This window comes from Leptonychotes weddellii, chromosome 13 (genome assembly GCF_054177405.1).
Source record: "Leptonychotes weddellii isolate Sample4059 chromosome 13, ASM5417740v2, whole genome shotgun sequence".
In the NCBI taxonomy this organism is placed as follows: domain Eukaryota; kingdom Metazoa; phylum Chordata; class Mammalia; order Carnivora; family Phocidae; genus Leptonychotes; species Leptonychotes weddellii.
Window position 1 is genome coordinate 80,979,637 of NC_138381.1, and position 19,249 is coordinate 80,998,885.

The 19,249-nt window shown below is 57.6% G+C and overlaps 1 protein-coding gene across 13 annotated transcripts in view; it reads left to right on the top strand.

The window, feature by feature from the left end:
* Positions 1-18,513, top strand: part of EP400 (E1A binding protein p400) — a 96,573-nt gene extending 78,060 nt beyond the window's left edge. For 10 of the 13 annotated variants that reach the window (XM_081802441.1, XM_081802443.1, XM_081802446.1 and 7 more), the window contains 8 exons: positions 4,648-4,855; positions 4,944-5,110; positions 6,573-6,791; positions 8,634-8,829; positions 9,244-9,368; positions 11,487-11,633; positions 14,972-15,049; positions 15,833-18,513. In XM_081802441.1, the coding sequence (XP_081658567.1) occupies positions 4,648-4,855; positions 4,944-5,110; positions 6,573-6,791; positions 8,634-8,829; positions 9,244-9,368; positions 11,487-11,633; positions 14,972-15,049; positions 15,833-16,105 (1,413 nt within the window). In that variant the 3' untranslated portion in view covers positions 16,106-18,513. The remainder of the gene's footprint in view (positions 1-4,647; positions 4,856-4,943; positions 5,111-6,572; positions 6,792-8,633; positions 8,830-9,243; positions 9,369-11,486; positions 11,634-14,971; positions 15,050-15,832) is intronic. The other 3 variants (XM_081802447.1, XM_081802445.1, XM_081802453.1) reach the window with 3 other exon arrangements.
* Positions 18,514-19,249: the final 736 nt, after the last annotated feature.

The window sequence follows — 19,249 nt, forward strand, 5'->3', positions numbered from 1 at the left end:
AACAAGCAGTGCTGGAAGGATGACGTCGCCACACGTGGTCTGTAACCGGCACTGGGCATGAAGAGTTCCTCAAGGTGGATCGTAGACCTAAGTGTAAAACCCAGAACTACAAGACTTTTAGAAGAAAATCGCAGTAGAACGTCTTTGCTTCCTTGGTTCAGGCAGAGATTTTCTAGGATCCCAAAGCCCTTGAATCATGAAAGAAAAATTGGTAGGTTAGTCTTCATCAAAATCAACGACATCTGCTGTTTGAAAAATAGGAAGAAAATGGAAAGCATGGAACATGTTTGTAGGATACATGTGACAAAGGCCCAGTTTGCCGATTCATTGAGGATTCTTCAATAATAAGAAAACGTTATAAAACATGGACAAAAGATTTGCGCAGTTACTTCACCAAAGAAGCAATAGGAATGACAAATGTGAAAAGATGTTCGACATTATTAGTCATCAGGGGAACCCCGTGAAAACCACAGTGAGATGGGGCTCCTGGGGGCTCAGTCACTTGCGTGTCCGACTCTTGGTTTTGGCTCAGGTTGTGATCTCAGGGTCGTGGGATCAGGCTCCACACTGGGCGTGGTGCCTGCTTCAGATTCTCTCCCTCTGCCCCTGCCGCCACTGAAAAAAAACAGACAAAAGACCCACAGTGAGAAGCCACCACGTATCTCTGGGAGCGGCTTTAGGAACAGAAACGTGGCCGTGGCAGACGCCGGCAAGGAGGCAGCATGGCTGGGGACGGCTCGAAAAATCTTAGTCACGTGGGAAGTCGGCCACTTATGATAAATGTACACTTACTGGACAGCCTAGCACTTCCACGCCTGGGCTTCCCCCCAAGGGAAACAAAAACATACCTCTGCACAAGGAAACAACGTGAGTGTGCCTGGTGGCTTTATTTATAATTACTAAGAAAGGAAACAGCCCAGAGGGCCTTCCGTGGCCACGTGGACACCATCTAGGACTACCCAGCTGTACGAGGGACTGAGCTGCTGGGCTGAGCAATAGGGTGGGCGACTCTCAAACACACTTGGCTGTGATGAGAGTTTCAGAAGGCCTCGTATGCTGCATGATTCTGTTTAATGTGGAAAAGGCAAGATCATGAGGACAGGAAACGGAGTATGTTCTGTATCTGGATCGTGGTGTCTACCTTGGCCATCTGCGTTTGTGAACATTCATAGGTCCATATACCTGAAGTGGGTGAATTGTACTGTATGTAAATTATACTTTAATAAATCTCGCTTTAAAAATTAGAATATTCCTAGGTAATGTAGCGTATAGGAGAAGTTTTTCTAGTGTGTGATTTAGGATTATTTTTCTTTGTACTTTGCAATAAACCACTTTTGATTCAGCCATCTTAATAACAGCAGCTCTTAGGTAGGCCTGTGACATTACAAACGTTCTCTGTGACCGACACCATTCCTTGGGTGGGAGTGAAATGCCCAGATCATTGCACGTGATGTTTTATTTTGAAGAAGACCTATTTCTGTGTATGATATTTTTGGAAGATAAAGTAACTCATCCATGATGTATCTTTTGAGTAGCTCTTAGAGACAAGATACTCTAGCTGGTGATGTGGGCCTAGAAACTGGACTCAGACACTCAGCCGGCTTCCGCAGGGCTCTTGTAGACCCAGGGCTGGACCGGGAGAGGAGAGGTCCAGTACAGGGCGGGCTTTCTGGGCTTCCACAGGACAGGACGATGTCATCCACACAAGGCTCTTTGGCGCGGGGAAGGGTGTGGGCTGTCCGAGGCACAGCGAGCAGGTCTGTTTAGAGAGGCACAGACAAGCGTGTTAGCAAAGTAGCGGTGGTTCCTGCACCCGCCGGGAGGCTCTGCGCGGCTGTGTGTGCTCAGCTTCGGGAGATGCCGAGGCTAGCTGGTTGTAGAGTTTGGGTATGCAGCTAAAGAGGATGGATTTTGTTTGCTAGGCAGCTGGGAGCCCTTGATAGTCTCTGAGCGGATTCAAGCAGAAGAGGGCAGAGTGAAAACCATTTTGGAAGTCCAGGAACAGATTTCTGTTTCTGATGGTGAGGTGAGTTATACTACTTTCTTAATGAAACCGACTAAAATTATTGGATAAAAAAATTTTTAATCTTCTTAAAAGTTTTAAGGAGCTGACACAAAAGAATACATAAGGATTAGGGCAAAATCTAAGGGAAGAAACCCAGAGAGAAAAACGGTGCACTGAGGCGGGGCCTGCCCTGGAGCACCTTTTACCTCATCTGGCTGGAGACTCTGGCTCGAGCTGGGAGCCCCGCAGCTGAGCCCTTGGGGCAGGGCTGAAGCAGAAGGGAAACCCGCCTGCCCTCCACCCTGGCGCTGAGCAGAGGGGACGGACTCCCCCTGCAAAGCTGTAGCCACACGTCGGCCTTCTGTCAGTTCACAGCTGGAGCAGGCGTGGCCTCGAGTGGGCGGTGTTCCCGGGTGGGCGGCCAGAAGCAGGTGCAGGTGCTCTGGAGGAGCTCGCCTTCGACCTGGACTCCTCAGAACACCACGAGTGGTTTTCCAGCGTAGTGAGCGGCACAGAGCAGAAAACAGCCAAACACAGGAGGAAAGCGTGACACCAGCCTGCCTCCACTTGAGATAGTGGAGTTCATGGGCACGGACCGTAAAGCAGCTGTGCTTCCTATTTTGTTTATTTTTAAGTCTCCGTGCCAGCGTGGAGCCCAGCGTAGGGCTCGAACTCACGACCCCGAGGCCAGGAGCCGCACGATCCTCTGACTTGAGTGCCAGGTGCCCCCCTTATGGTCTTCCTAACTTTTTTTTTGTCTGGCTGAACTTACTGTAAGGATGAAGCCTCTGACACACACAACATACAAAGTATGTTTTCGTCGACTGTGCTGTCAGGCTCTCCGGCCAGCAGTCGGCTGTTAGCGGTTAAATTCTGGTCAAGAAACTTGTACTTGGATTTCCAACTGTGCGGGGCTTTGGCGCCTGTAACCCCCACATGGTTCAAGGGTCGACCGTAGAGAACTTGTGAAAATGAAAACTGGTTATCAGAATTGGAAAACATCCCTGGTACTGGGCTGTCCGTTGAGGAGAGAATTGGTGAACCGGAAGAGAAGTCAGGGCACGTTTTCCCGAATGCAGCGCAGGGCGACAGCAGGGGCCGCACGGAAGAGCGCTGTGAGGTCGCGGAGGGCCGACTGGGACGATGGAGTGTGCGGTCACTGAGTCCAGATGGGGAGGAGGGCGGGCAAAGGCAGCGTTGGAAGATGGGAGTTTTCCAGAACTGAGCAGTGACACCGAGCTGTGTATGCAGCAGTCCCCACTGAGCCCAATCCCGGACAGTGCCAACAGCAGAGGTCCGAGAGCAGCGGGGGGCACGGCAGCTTCCTTCTCGGGGCCGGTGAAGCCGGGAGCCTCTGGAACGGCATCTGTGCTGAATGAAAGCAAATCACTGCTGACCCTGCTCCGCCTCTTTCGGAAACAGCTTGAAGAACGCAGGTACGCGGGTACAAAAGAACACTTCGAAGCAAACGTGGGGCGGGCTGGCGGCAGGTGGGCCGTGCGAAAGGACACGCTTGAGGCAGAAGGTCTGAGAAGTGTGCACAGAGGCAGTGATGGCGGACGGTCGACGCGGAGACTGACCTCACAGCAGCCGCGAGGGGCTCCCTGCGGGACCGACAGCAGGAATGCGCCGCACGGGTCGGGCGTGTAAGCCCGCCAAGGGCCACGAAGCGGAGACGCTCCGCACTCTTGTTCAGGAAAAGTGCGAGGCTTTGACAAGTACTCATGGCATAATGTTTTTTAAATCATTTATTTGAGAAAGCACACGCGTGCGCACGAGCAGGGGGAGAGGTAGAGGGAGAAGCTGAGCAGGGAGCCCAACGTGGGGCTCGATCCCAGGACCCCGGGATCATGACCTGAACCGAAGGCAGACACTTAACGACTGAGCCACCCAGGCGCCTCTCATGGTATAATTTTTAGATGAGCCATGAAAAGTGTAAAAAGAGCGTAACTTACAAACTTTGGGAGGGAAAAGTGAGGTGAGAAAAAAAATGCTGTGAGTGAAAGCAAGGAAGGCGATTGAAGATGCGTGGAGCCAGAGGGTTGAATGGGAAGCACAGAGTGCGATGCGGGAGTTAGTTGACCGCGGGAGTAGGGACGCGCAGAAAGGCTGGGGGTGAACCAACCACACAGTCTGGAAGAACGTCCTGGCCGCCCGCACGGAGGGGCCAGCCAAGGCAGGTGGCATGCACACCAGCCGTCTCGGAGGTGGAACCGGTGGGGTCCACGGTTGGAGTGGGACTGCGCGGCTGGCTGTAGCTCGAGGGTCGGCGTAGGGGGCAGCGGGGCTGCTCTGAGACGCCACGAGACCTGTGCAGGCGGGAGAAGGGGTGGCCGAGAGTGGGAGCCTACGCTGTGTGTTTGGGGGGCAAGCACAGGGGTCTGCAGTATAGTCAGAACCTCACGGCGTTCCTGGGGCCCAGACCGCCTCTCTCGTGAGGACAGGGAGGCAGGGCAGCGTTTCAGAACGGGAATGGGAGCATTGCCGTCTGAAACGGTTTTCTTCTGTGGTGACTGACCCGCTCTGAAGCTCTTCCGTTCCTCGGGTTCAGAGACGCGTGTCCTCTTAGCTGGTACCAGCGTGTGGAAGCCTTGAAGGATGGCGCGGAGTAACCTGACGACTTCCCCCGTTGCCTCTTGCAGACCTCTGGAGGCTCTGCTCCTGCCCAGGTGGTCCACACCCAGCCTCGCGCGGTCGGCTCGCCGGCCACGGCCACGTCCGACCTCGTGTCCCTGGCACCGACCCAGGGCGTTCGCGCGGTTACCTCCGTGACAGCCTCGGCCGTGGTCACTACCAGCCTGACCCCAGTGCAGACTCCGACCCGGTCTTTGGTGACTCAGGTGTCCCAAGGTAAAGGCAGGTGGTGTCTCCGGGTGTCTGCCGTGGGAGGACGGGCGGGCCATGTGCATGCGCAGCGTGACGGCGCCCCCTCTCCCAGCCACAGGGGTGCAGCTGCCCGGGAAGGCCATCACGCCCGCACACTTCCAGCTGCTCCGGCAGCAGCCGCCGCCTCCGCCGCCGCCGCCCTCTCAGGTGCAGGTTCCGCAGATCCAGGGCCAGGCCCCGTCGCCGGCACAGATCAAGGCTGTCGGCAAGCTGACCCCGGTGAGTAGGTCGTAGGAAACCGCCCACCCGCTGCGCGAGGCCCCCGTGTCACTCACTTGGAAGCACAGGTCTGCTGCTCGTGCTGCCCCTACACACAGCGTTCCGCACCGTGGCACGTCCGTGGCCGCGTGGCCAGCCCGTCTTCCGCTTGCTGTCTGGTGCCCTGTGCAGTACAGCTCAGGCTCCGCTCGGGTCCGTTCCCAGCCGGAGAACGTGCCGGCGGGAAGTGCTGCGGGCGGTCCCAGAGACGCGGTGCTGGGTACTTGGTTTCTTCACGCCTAGCTCCTTCGTGGGGTTGAGTACTGACAACCCTGACTCGCGCCACCCGGTGCACCGGCCGTGCAGCTGCGTGTGTGAATGCATTCGTTTTGAAAGGCAGCGCTGTATTCCTGCCAAGACGGAGACGTGCTCTTGCTTGGCATGGAGAGACAAGTGCTAGAAACAAGACAGTGTCTTAGAGCTGCAGCTAGTTGCCAGGCCTGCCACAGTAAGTACCTGACCTCGGGCCTGCCCCTTCCCGCTACGGAGGGACAGGCGGGCGTGCTGGAGGGCTGTGGAGCACGCGCAAGCCCTGAGCCCCAGCTTCGCCAGCACGGCCCAGGACGTGCGCCACTGAGCTCCTCGGTCGCGCCCGCCCCGTTGCGGGGGTGAGTGGGTGCGCGTGGCCGTGGCCGGCATATTGGACGGCCCAGATCTAGAACGTGCCCGCCACCGCCGGAGGCTGGGGGCGGCGCTAAATCAGAAGGTTGCTGGGCCCAGCACCCCCCACGCCTGCCCCTCCACCCCCGCGGCCTTTCCTTCTCCCCTTCCTGCTTCTCCCCAGGACACGAGGGCCCTCCTGTACCCCTGCACTCCCTCCTTCGGCTGCCAGAGCCCCGCTTACCTGCTCGTTTGCCTGTGTCTGGATTCTCCACTCTGCCCCGTCCTGAGTCCATTTCAGATAGTTACGAACTACACACTAGAACTTTTCTGAAAAGAAAATTGATTTCTGAAAATATTTTTGGGGCTGTTTGGACATCTTGATGTTTTCACTTCTTTTAAAGACTTGGGATTTATTTGTCAATTTATTCATTTGCAAACAATTCGGATAAAAAGTTGAGAGGTGATACACATCTTACAAGTTTAAAAGTTCAAGAAGGACCATGATTTTAAGACTTTATAAAAATTTCATAGTACTACGGGTTTAAGTTGACGTATTTGCGAGTGAGAAAAACCGAGAGATTTTGCTATGAATTTACTCCTCTGTCAGAGTCACCGTTTCTGGTTATCATCAGTGATACGCGAGTTGTTAACAAAGGGACATTTAAAAAACGTCAGCCCCCGGAGGATGGTTTGCATACTGTGTGTTAGCCGCTGTCTGCCTTGGTGTTTAATGGATAGTACAACAGTAACTTAAAACCGAGCTTTGTAACAAATGGAATGCAGTTAATATTGATGAAAAGCTACTTTATCTGGGTTTTAGGAACATCTGATCAAAATGCAGAAGCAGAAACTGCAGCTGCCCCAGCAGGCCCCCCCACCGCAGGCCCCGCCAGGGCCCCCACAGCCCGCTACACAAGTGCAAGTGCAGGCCCCGCCACCCACGCCGCAGCAGAGCCCCCAGCTGGCCACGGTCACGGCCCCGCGGCCCGGAGCCCTGCTCACGGGCACCACCGTGGCCAACCTCCAGGTGGCCCGGCTCGTAAGTTCCAGTTGATACGTTTGTTTTTCCAAAGCTTTGTCTTGTAACATTTAATTGCACTGTTACTGCTTGCTGAGGACCACGTCAGGTGTGCAGGACCTACGAGTAAAGTAGAAGACGTGCGCTTCCCCCAAGAGCTTAAGTTGTCCTCGGAGAGGATGAAATACGGCCCGTGGAGGCACTTAAGTCGTCCTGCTTCCCAGGACCTGAGCATCACAGAGCTCACGGCAGGCTGGGCGGCTGGAGGAGGCGGGGGGCACGCTGGGCTACGCAGGGAGGGCGAGGTTTCTGTTGGGGACGAGGCCCTTGTGGTTGGAGCCGAGGTTACGGGGGATTGAGACCCGTGTGGGGAGGTGGGCGAGGCCGGAACACCGGGCTCTGGTGTCCCTGGGCTTTGTCGGCACAGACTCTGGAGGTTTCTGGAGAGGAGCAGAATGTCACGGTGAAAATAGTGTCTGGGAAGGTCAGTTAAATTCAACAAACATCCGTCGAATGTCCTGTGGGACGGATACTGTCCCATCAGGCAAGCCACTGCCCTGCTGGGGGAGCACCCATCCTGGGCCAGGCACCACCCTCGGCTCTGTACCTCTCACGTGGTCAGTGCCCACAGACCGCTGCCGAGGCCAGGGTGGGTGTTTTAACGTGAACTCCTCTGTGCAGGTAAGAAACTGAGGCCCTCAGCTTCAGGAAGTAACTTAACCCAAGTCCGATAGCTCGTCACCCACAACTCACACGGCGCTCAGGCCCCGCTTCCCGCGTGCCTCGCCCTGACCTTACGTCTGCGAGAAGTGGGGTAGACGTGGACTAAAACTGGGAAAGCACACGTGGTCTCGCCTGTGTTCACAAGAAGTGCAAATCCAGAGGAGAAGGGCGGTGACCCCGCGTGCCGGCCGTGACTGGCCAGATGGGTCGGCGTCCGCTCTGGGAGGGCTTCTCGTCCCCGAGCTACGGAGTGTGCTCACCGTTTTAGCTAGTGGCCCTGTTTCTGTTCTCGCGGAAAGTGGTAGCGGAGTGAGCACAGCGTGCCGGACGCGCAGTCTTGCTGTTTGAGTCGTGTTAGAGGAGACAGGTCCCCATTAACTGGGGAGTTTTCTGACAGCGGCGAGCGTCCCCACGCTGGGGTAGCACGCGACTATGGAAAGGATTTGCCGTAAGAGGCAGAGAGACAGACTACGAGGTATTTGTAAGCTGGCCCATTTTGCACATTCCACAGCAAGCCACGCAGGTAAGAACGGCGTCTGACGGGCCGAATACTGGCTTTCACGTTCAGATGTGGGCAGTTTTAGGGCCAGGGGTGCTTTTTACTTCTTTATGTTTTCTCAGGTAGTCTGAGTGCTTGTACAGGTAAGACGGATCTGTGGTCCTTTCTGAAGATGTAACTTGAGGAAACGAGCGCTTGGTGGCAACGTGGAGACCGAGTAGCAGGAGGCGTGTCCGCAGGCGGGCTCTCCGGGAGAGGGTGGGGTGGTGGGCCGACCTTCAGTCGTAGCCGCAGGAGTGGGAGACGAGGGTCTACAGGAGTCGGGGCAGGATGGGGCTCCCCCGAGTTCAGGAGCCGGAAGGAGGAGCGGCAGAGACCAGGGCCACGTGGCAGGGCCTGAACGTCACAGTGAGCGAGCAGCTGTGGGTCCTGCTGAACCCCCTTCCCTGCATCGGTCGGTGATGGGGTAGGAAGCGTAGAGCTGCGGCCCTCAGTGAAATGTGTCCCTTCAGCTGACAGCCACTTGTCACCTTTGTGGATCTGTAAATTTCTCATCGCTTGACCTCTTGTGGGGAAATAACTTGCGAAGACACATGGTATCCCGAATATCTCTGGACTCTCCCATTATTTTCACTGTTTAGACCCGGGTTCCCCCTTCGCAGCTGCAGGCGCAAGGGCAGATGCAGGCTCAGGCGCCCCAGCCCGCTCAGGTGGCGCTGGCAAAGCCTCCCGTCGTGTCTGTGCCCGCGGCCGTGGTCTCCTCACCAGGTGTGACGACCCTGCCCATGAATGTCGCCGGGATCAGCGTGGCCATCGGGCAGCCGCAGAAAGCCGCAGGTACCTCACGGGCAGCGCCTCCCCTCCAGCCCTTGTCCCGCCAAGGGCCTCGAGCGGGGCTGACGGGTCTTGTGCCGGCTTCTGTGCGGACACGCATTTCGAGTGTGTCAGGGCACCGTCTGGCCAGCGTGCCTCTCAGAGGCGCCCACGTACGAGTTTCAGCCCTTGACCTAACCCGTTGCTGTTCGGAACTTCGCACCTTTATTTGGATGTCGTTGCGGGCCCACAAACGTTTTAAGTATAGCTGCGGGGCGGCTGTTCTGTGTCGGCCTAGTTCAGCGTGGGGTGTTCTGTACGGAAAGCGGTCAGTGGGGACAACTCGGTGGCTCGGGGAGTTGGAGGGAGCTTCAGGGAGGTTGTGAGACCCTTGTGCCCACTGAGCACTGTGACTGAGGCCTCGGTGGCTGTTCACAGGACAGACCGTCGTGGCCCAGCCCGTGCACGTCCAGCAGCTGCTGAAGCTCAAGCAGCAAGCTGTGCAGCAGCAGAAGGCCATCCAGCCACAGGCTGCCCCGGGCCCAGCGGCCGTCCAGCAGAAGGTACCGGGTTCCTGCGGGGGGGCTCTCCCGTCATCCTGTCTTGACGCTGGGCGCGGATCGCACGGACAGCAGGAGTGCCCCGCGTGGACCTTGCCTCGCTGCCCGGCAGCCACGCACACAGAAGGCCCTGTGCTCAGAGGTCTCAGGGTGGGAGCTGCGATGAGGCCCTGCAGGGAGAAGGTGATGACGGGAGCCCATGGGGAACTGTGAAGCCGGCCGTGGAATCGCATGGCTGGGAAGGGGCCGGAGGGGCCCAGGGCGCAGGTGTGGCTCACCGTGCGTGACTGCCTGGGCTTCTCGTGTGCAGAGGGGCTGGGACCTGGCCAGGAGCCAGGCGGGGACCGCGTCCTTGCCCCTGTGTGTGCTTGTGGGGGGGGGGGGCCCGATGCGAAGGAGTCCTGTCGGCGTCTCACGGACTCAGACGTTTGAGAGTCGGCTCTGAGCTGACGCGGGTGCCGGGGCTGAGCCGTCCAGAGGCCGGCGTGTGGAAGCCATGCCCCATGCAGGCACCGCCCCGACCTGCTCCGCGTGCTTCCTGGTAGCGTGCAGCCCAGGGTGCGGATGGTGATGTGCTGCTGCTTGCCCTGGCCATTGTCCCTGCTGCTTTCTGAGCTGGAGCTAGCATACACGGGCCGAGGGCGGGGCAGCTGGAGGCAGCGTTCGGAGCAGGGCCGCGCGTTACTTGGAGGAAACTGAGGCTCAGAGAAAGGAAGCGACTTGCACGGAGTCGCGGAGCTGATCACCGGGTGCGGGGCCCTGCAGAGTCCTGGTCCTCCGCTGGGCAGCTCTTCCCGGAGCATCGCTCCTCCCACCGGCAGGAGCCCAGCTCCGATCTGGTCGGGGCTGAGATGCTGCCCGTCCAGGTGCCGCTGTGGTTTGTGGGGACGGCAGAGCAGAGTCGGAAGTCGAGCAGTCCTTGGCAGCCGTGGGCGAGGTGACAAGCTAGGGGGGCACGGCAGCAGGGAGGGGCCACACCGGCTGGGCATCTCCCAGGGGCACCGGGCTGTCGGTGGAGCGGCGTGAGAGGGGCCCCAGGGAAGAGCTGCCCCGGCAGCAGCCCGCCGTGTCGGGTGCGTGCCCTTCGACAGCCTCCTCCTGCCGTCCGGGGAGAGCGGGGCCTGGAAGCGAGGTTGTCTGCTCTGACGGGAGAGAGAACACCTGCCTCCGGGCGCTGCCTGCTGCCCGCTGCTGGACGGTTCCGGGAGGGGCGCCGCTCAGTCACCTCCCCAGTCCGCTCCGGCCGTCCCTGGGCCCGGCTGCTCGGGCGTGGGCCCCGCTGGAGACACTGAAGAGGGGAGGACCAGGGCACCGGCAGTTGGGCCTGGGTAACCGAGTAGGCTTGGCTGGCCGCTGAGCGAGAGGTGGCTGTAGTCTTGGTTGATGTTCACGTGACTTGAAAGAAAAGTTCTGAGACGTTGGAGAAATGTTTGTGTGTAGTCCTGGTTTTGTAAACCACAGGCTGTGTGTGTGCACGGTCTTCTGAGCAGGATTCACGTTGTTCTGGCAGAGAAAACGTAGAGATTAATCAGGCAAAGATTGTGCATGTAGGTTTGTGATTCCTTGTGCTAAATATTTTATTTTTTTATTATTTTTTTAAGAATTTATTTATTTGACAGAGAGAGGTAGCGGGAGAGGGAACACAAGCAGGGGGAGTGGGAGAGGGAGAAGCAGGCCTCCCGCCGAGCAGGGAGCCCGACGCGGGGCTCGATCCCAGGACCCCGGGATCACGACCCGAGCCGAAGGCAGACACTTAACGACTGAGCCACCCAGGCGCTCCTGTGCTCAATATTTTAGAGTATGTTCCCAGACCTTCAAATTAGATTCAGGAAAGCGTATGTGCATGTGTTTTTTGTCGTGGTCAAGTTTACTCAAGTGATGAGCACACGGAGGGTGTAAAGACAAAGCCCGGCCTGGTCTCTGAGGGCACTTCTGGACGGAGGAGGCCGGGCACGCCGGCCGGGCGGCTGCAGGACTGGGCGGAAGGCAGGCAGGGCCGGGGCGTGGGGCGGTCGTGCTGTGGCTGTTGGGGCAGCGGGGGCCCGCGGGGAGGCCCTGACGTGCTGAGGAGAGGACGCAGCCTCGCCTGGCTCTAACGTGGGGCGGTCTCTCTTCCTTCAGATCGCCGCCCAGCAGATGGCTGCTCAGAGCCAAGCGCAGAAGGTCACGTATGCTGCCCCGCCAGCCCTGAAAACCCAGTTCCTCACCACACCCATCTCCCAGGCCCAGAAACTGGCTGGGACCCAGCAGGTGCAGACCCAGATCCAGGTGAGCGTGAGTGAGCACAAGGTGGCTCGCAGGACAACAGGTGCCCAGGAAAGAGAGTGGTCAGCGTAGGGGGTCCGGAGAATGAGGAAACCAGCACCCCGTTACGGAGCGTCGGGGCCCTCCTCTGCTCCTCAGTGGCGGCCGGCCCCCTGACACTCCTCGCTGGCTTTGCCCCCTCTGGGGTCAGGGGGTATGGCTTGGGGGCCATGCCGAGGTCACGCTCCGGGGGTGGTTCTTCGCGTGTCGGGGGGTTCCTCCCGGAGTCAGGAAGTCAGCACTCTCCGTTGCTCGCTGCCGACGGCCGAGGGGGCTGCTCCCGGCCTGGGGCTGCTTACGGAGGGTGGAGGGAGCAGCGGAGGACCGAGCGCAGCAGCAGTGTGACAGCTTCCGTGTGTGGGTGCCGCACGTGGCTGCCTGGGGTCGGGGAGCCGCGCTGTGGGTGTGTGCACGCCTGTCAGGCTTCTGCAGCGGTCCCAGCCCCACAAGCCTCCGCTCAGCCTCGCCCTGCTCCTGCGTCTCTGCCGTTGGTGACTCTGTTAGCAGTCAGGGCCCCCCTTCTCCCGAGTGCTGGCTACGTGTCGACCCGGCACTGTTCCCTTTCTGCTGTGAGCCGTCAGGTCTCCATCCCGTTTGTGGCTCATCTTCGCACTTAACTGTACGGTGTCTTTGCGGGAACAGAAGTCCTTAGTTCTAACGCGTTGGAATTTTTTTTTTTTTTTTTAAGATTTTATTTATTTATTTGACAGAGCGAGATACAGTGGGAGAGAGCGCACAAGCAGGGGGAGCAGGAGAGGGAGGAGAAGCAGACTCCCCGCTGAGCAGGGAGCCCGACGCGGGGCTCGATCCCAGGACCCTGGGATCATGACCTGAGCCGAAGGCAGACGCTTAACGACTGAGCCACCCAGGCGCCCCTCTAACACGTTGGAATTTATGAGTCTTTTTCTTTCTGAACATTGTGTGTCTTAAGAGATTCTTCCCAGAGGTCATGATGTTACTTTCCCGTATCATCTTCTGAAAACCTTGTATTTTTTCTCTTACGCTCAGGTTTCTGACCTTCCTGGAATGGGCTTTTCCAGACAGTATAAAACTGGGAATTCAGTTTAATTTTCCCATTAGAAGACCCTGTTGTTTTCAGCAGCACTTTCCTTCTGATCCATAGTGCGACGCTGGCGTGAATCGTGCGTGGTCGTGGCCTCTGTGTGTCCGTCCCTCTGGCCACGCAGTGAGCCTTGGCTCCTGGGGACAGACCCTCCCTCCTGTCGGGAATATCCTGCTGTCTGTGGCTCTCCTCACTTCCCTGTTGGTTTCAAGTCAGCGTGTTAACTTCACACAGCACGAGCAGAACTGTTGGGACTCTCACAGGATTATGTTCGTGCATGTTACCGGGGCCGCGTGCGTACTTGCAGGGGGGTGCGGAGCTGCATTCACTCTAGAGGACTCTGGGGGGAAGCGATGTCTTTGCCGTCTTGACTAGACTCACTCACACGATGCATCTTCTGCTGCCTGGCCTATTCAGTGCCCTTTAACTAGGTTTTCTGAACTTTTTCCAGGAAGGTCTTACCGCTTGGATTGGATTTGTTCCTAAGTAATTAGTGTTTTCTGATGCTTCTGTAATCATGTGTTTCTCAGTTTCTGTTTTCTGTCTGTGCCTTTCTCTTGAATCCGGGCTGCCTTGATCGAGCCTGTTCCTTGGACAGTTCGTCTATGGCCTCTGGCTCTTCCTTTGTCCCCAGGCAGGTGGCCTGCGCCGAGTGGCAGCCGGCGTCTTCCTCTTCCCCTGCCCGTTTCTTCCTGCTTTGCTGTGCTGGCGCGGCCCACAGCCTCCCTGGCGGGTGGTACATCCGGAAGCTCAGCTGTATCGCTTTTAATGTGATCGTTTTGCAAGGTCTGATTTTTGAGGTCATCCTTCAGAAGAGTAAGAAAATTCTCTTCACCTAGTTTGCCGGAAGATTTTGTTCTTTTTTATGGCGGTTTTTGTCTCCCCCAGTGTCGAGGCCTCTGTCTGTCTCTGGGCCGATGACCCCAGGTTCACAGCTGCAGCTGATGCCTAGCCCCGTTGCAGACTCTCAGTCCTGGCTGCCTCTGGACAGGTCCCCAAAGCTGCGTGACCTCTCGGGCGCCTCGGCCCGCACCTGTGTGCACCCGAACTTCTCTAGCTCGAGGGCGGTGGTGCTGTCCCCCGTGACTGAGGCCTCTCTTGGGCCAGACCCTCCGGGTGATGGACACAGCTGCGGGGCCGGCGGGCGGCCCTGCTCTGGCTCCTCGCTGACAGTGGGTTTGAACTTGGCCTCTCGCCTGCTGCACCCTGCATGACCCTGAGCGTCTCGCGCGCCTGGGGTGAAAGGTGCTATCACGCCTCGGCTCCTTGCTCTGGGTTCCCACCTCTGCTTAGCCTTGGAACTGGGCGTTCTCCACAGGTGGCGGTGCCGCTGGCCCGCTGTGTGCAGGTGGGGCCCTGCTGCAGCTCAGCGAGTCTTGCTTTCCCGCCAGGGCTGAGAGCACTCAGGCAGGGGCTCTTGGTCTTAGCAGATCCTGTTTACAACTTTGACTTCAGTTACAGTGAACTAGTAAGCGCTTTCCGGTGATCTCAGGTTTTACAGTGAGAACTTGCACTGACTTGGAATCGGTCATTTACAAGGACGTCGTGTCCTTTCACCTTTCCTCTAGAATTATCTTGGACACACTTACTTTCATCCCTGTTCTACCAGTTAGACACCCAGGCGGGGGTGTCCCGGCCCCCAGCAGCTGCCTCCTCAGGAGCCTGTTCTCCTGCAGAACCGACACCCCGCCAGGATAGACGCGAGTGGCCCGAATTGTCTTCCTGCACAGAGGCAGACACATACACACGGGATGACGTGTTTGCAGAAGGCAGGCAGGGCGGAGAGTTTCATCAGGAACAAAGATCTCAGTCGCAATTGAGGAAAATATAGCAAGATGATATGATAACTACTTTAAAATGTTGGGCATCTCATCTCATCCCTCCCGGAGCAGCACCCAGACTTGAAGAAGGGACTCTCGTGAGCACTCTGTCCTCAGTTTAGTTCTCTTACATAAACTTGGAACGGTTGTTGGTAAAAGGAAAACTGTGACTGAAGCGTGAGGGCAGGTAACTTGCTAGTCCCAGCTGCCTGCAGACAAGGAAGGCGGGCGTTACTCTGCAGGAGGGATGAGTGGCTCCCGGCCAGCAAACGGAGAGTCGCTCTTGGGTGGCATCTGGCCCCCGATCTGTTTTTGCTTTTGCATTAAGAACTGAGAAGGAAACAGAGGGGGAAGAATCTTCTCGTGCACACGTTCGTTTGAATTCTATATTTGGCTTGTTTTGTTTTGTTTTGTCAAAGGTTGCCAAACTCCCTCAAGTTGTCCAACAGCAGACGCCCGTGCCCAGCATCCAGCAGGTCGCCTCTGCGTCCCAGCAGGTAGGACCCGCAGACACACAGCCCTCCGGGGAGTCCCACACGGACTTTGCAGTAACCTTCACGTTTCCTGTTAGGGGAGTTCTTGGTTTTCACTCCGAGAAAGTAGAATATCAACTATCAAGAGAATCACTTTTGATGTTGATAATTCAGAAAAGATTAATTTGGGGGACAGCACTTAATCCTTAGGCTAGCAGGACACAAACCGAACAGCCAGTTCAAACTCAGTGTCACGTGTACGAAAGGAGCCCGTCCACCGGTGGGATCATTCCTTCAGCCGGCAGTTTCAGATGCGTCCTCCAAGCCGAAGCCCCCATACCTTAGTTTTAGGGAAACAGAAAACACGGTCTGCCCGCAGCGACCTTGGTCCTGGAAGTGTCAGTACTACTGGGGACAGCAGTGACCACTGTCACTGAACCGGCAGGCTCCTGCCTTTGTATTTACTGCTGCAAACCGTGGCCGTGGAAAGCAGTGCTTTAACAAAACACTGTTTTGTTCAAAATCACGTGGCGTGTAGATGTCAAGGAACCAAACAGCACTAAAAGCTGAATGCCGCCACCAGGCCCCAGCTGTCAGCCTTTCCCAAAAGCAACCGTGATTCCCTTCAGGGGCTCTTTCCTTCTTCTGTGTGGTCGGAAACCAGAGGTCACACTGTGATGCGGCACATAGTTCTCACGTTTCACAAGAGCGTTTGCGCTGACGGGGTTCCTAAAACCCCCTCCCGTCCCCAGGAACGTCTAAGCGGCCGTGTCACTAGATCTGTGTTTTCTAACCGTTCTGGCCCAGGCTTCCCCACAGACCGTGACCCTGACCCAGGCGACGGCGGCCGGGCAGCAGGTGCAGATGATCCCCACGGTGACGGCGACGGCGCAGGTGGTGCAGCAGAAGCTCATGCCACAGCAGGTGGTGCCGACCGCCGCGAGCCAGCTGCAGAGCCCCGGCATGCCCACCCCCGGCCCGGTGCCGGCCAGCTCCGACAGCCCCAGCCAGCAGCCCAAGCTCCAGATGAGAGTGCCTGCCGTCAGGCTGAAGACGCCCACCAAGCCTCCGTGCCCCTAGTCGCAGGGGTGGCGCGGCCTGAGGGCCGCCGTGCCCCCCCACCTGCCAGGAGCGGGCACAGTTCATTGCGGGACCGTGGCAGTGTTGGTTGAGGCATCGGGAGGTTACGGTGGAACCAAGTGGTGTGTCCTCGTTTTATCACTCTGCCTCCAACACCGCGGGGGTGGCGAGCCGCGGTACGCGCCCCCGTTTCCGTATCCGGCGACCGGGGAGCAAGTGCTGGTGGTGGCGTCGGCCTCCGACTGCTGCAGAGCGGCGGTGCTGGCTCTTGAAAGCCGTGTGGACTCTGTGTGTGGTGTTCTGCACGTGGCCACGCGGAGCGTGCAGCGAGGCATAAAGCAGACTTCCTGAAGCTACGGCGTGGTCCTGGACGGCGTCCGCCTCTGCTCGGGTCCGTATCCCTAACTGAACACTCGTTCTGGTCCTTGGAGAGGAGAGAGGCCGGCTGAGGGAGAGCCTCTCAGGTCCGAGGAAGCCAGCGTGGTTTCTTCTTTCCCTCCTAAGCGGGATTTCCAGGCACATTCATGACTGGCTCCCGGCCGTGGTGAAGGGTTACCATCCCCGACTGAGTTTTTATTCCAAAGAGCAGCCAGTGGGGCTGCCCCCGGGCCCTCCCCGCCGTGTGCAGGTGTCCAGCCCAGCACATCCAGGGTGCTCCCCCAGCTTGCAGACGAAGCTCGTGTTTGAACACAGCACACTGAAGCAGGCCCAGACCGCTTTGCGAGGGGGGGGGTGGGGGGATGCCTGTCCCCGCCCCCTCATGCCCCTGCCCAGTGCAGGCAGGATCTGCTGACGGTAGAGAAGCTCCGCGGACCGAGTGCAGGTGTTACCTAAAGAAACGGGCGTCGTGAGCCCTTCATCGTGGGCTGGTAGCGCCAGACTTCTGTGGCTCGCGGTGCCGGGGTCTTGCACGGGAGCAGATGCACTCCCGCGTGGTTCCGGGTAAAGCAGAGAACCTTCTGTGCAGTATTTGGGGGTGCAGTTGAGGGACAAAGAGGAGGCCACGTGTTTGCTTCTGTTTTACTTTTTTACGACGGCAAGCTAATAGAAGTGTTTGCGGTGGGCTTGATTGGCCGAACGAGGTCCGTTTTCCTGGACGCTTTCGCCCAGGCCAGTGTGCGTGCCGGCTCACCCCTCTGCTCTGGCTCCGTGGCTCTCTTCTGTTACTGGGCCCAGAAAATCAGGCCGTGTCGGGCGTGTGTGGGCACTCTGAGAGATTCTCACTCTTCATTTTCTCCGTCCTTCCCCATGTACCACTTGAAGTGACACGGAGGAACGTGGACCGTAGTTTTGGTTTCCCATCGATTTGTGTGGACAGGAACGTGGCGGCATTTACTGAAGCAGCTAGGCAGCCCGTTATTGAGCTCTGGGTGAGAAATTTGGAGAAAAGTAAAAATCAAGTGTTGAAAACGTGGAAGGGACTGAACGTTTTAGTTCACTTGAATACGGGGAAGCCATCCTGTGGTCTGTGTTCTCGCGCCCACATTGGCTGGTTCTGGCGTGGCCGGAGCTACCGGGAGAGGACACAGTGTGCAGGGGGCTCCGGCTCTCTTACCCCAGACATGCCAAGCTACGGTCTGTTTCAGCTTCTTGGGATTTGTGCGCCCGGTTCATCTGCCCCTCGCCCTTCCTGGGGCGCCGGCAGGTGGCTCGGGGAGGAAGAGGCCCCGGCCGGGCCTTCTGTGGCGCACCCTGCCCGGGGCTGCCCGGACGGAACGGTGGGAGAGTGCAGAGCATCTCTTAGAACCGAGCCGGGGTGCGAGCGCGGGGGGCGGGGGGCTCCTGCCTTCTTAGTGCACCAGTGAGAGTCCCTCGTGGGCGAGGGCGCGTCCTTCACTGGCTCCTGACGCAGAACGCAGAGCAGACGGTTGCCTTTCGTCCTGCTTAGACGCACCAGCGGCCTCGCCGGCTTCGCTAGTTGCTCCAGGAAGCATCCTCCTCCCCATGCGTGGTTTTCTCGGTCTTCTGTTGTCAGGGGTACACTGTCCACGTTTCTGAGCTCAGTACAAGTGTGGGGGTGGTTCTGTCCGCGGACTCCCACATCGCCCGAGGACTGGCGTCCTGGCCGGGACAGCGCGCGATGCCCAGAAGTCACACCCGCCGCCGGAATGCTGTCCGAGCCGTCCTTCTGCACTGACAGCCGCTGGCCCTAAGGCCAGGCTGTTTCCCAGGGAGCCGGGCCTGCGCCTGTTGCCGCGCGGTGCCTCCCGAGGCTCGCCTTTGTGCAGTCCTCACCGCTTTCTATTCCCTGTGTAAGCACGCAGCTGTTGCGTTTGAAATATAAAGGAAGAAGACTGAGATTGTAAATACTTTGTAAACATACCCATTTGTACTTGAATAGTAGGGTTTTAAAAAGGGCACTGATATCCCGCCAAACAAAAGGTATAATAAAATGACCTTTTTCTATGCTTTCTCGTTTTCGCTCTCATAGAAAACTGGTATTCAAGTTAAAGTAAGATGCTAGTTGTGTTTCTTTGGTGTGAAGAAAACACAAAGGGAAAACACGCAGGGTTGGAGGCAGGGGCCCCCACACCATGGAAGGAGTGGAGCATGCTGGGCGGTTCTCAGGGAAAGCTGCTCTCTCGCTGGGGAGACGGCCTTCGCGCTCCAAACATACGTGTGGAGGAAAACCTGGTACATGAGGACGCCGACGCCGCTCTGTCCTCGTGTGACCTGCCGCCCACAGGCACCCCGTCTGGTGGAGGGCCGGGTGCAGCTTCGCACGCGCTCTACTCAGCACCCCTCTAAGCAGGCGGCCTGCACGTGTTACTTTTATTTATCATCTCTCTAGCTTTTAGATTACTTTTCCTTTTGTTAAAAAAAAAGTTGCCTAGGCGGCTCAGTCGGTTGAACATCCGACTCTTGGTTTCGGCTCATACCATGATCTAAGGGTCCTGGGATCCAGCCCCGCGTTGGGCTCTGCACTCAGCATGGAGCCTGGTGGAGATTCTCTCTCCCTCTCCCTGTGCTCATCCCCTGCTCACTCCCTCGCTTGCTTACTCTCAAATAAAACCTTAAAAAAAAAAAAAAGTTGCCGATAACAAAAAATACCAACCTTTTAATTAAAAATGCGCAACTTCATACGATGCTAAGAAGCACCGCAAGTAACCTGTGGTTGTTTTTATCTTCCACTGCAGAAATGCA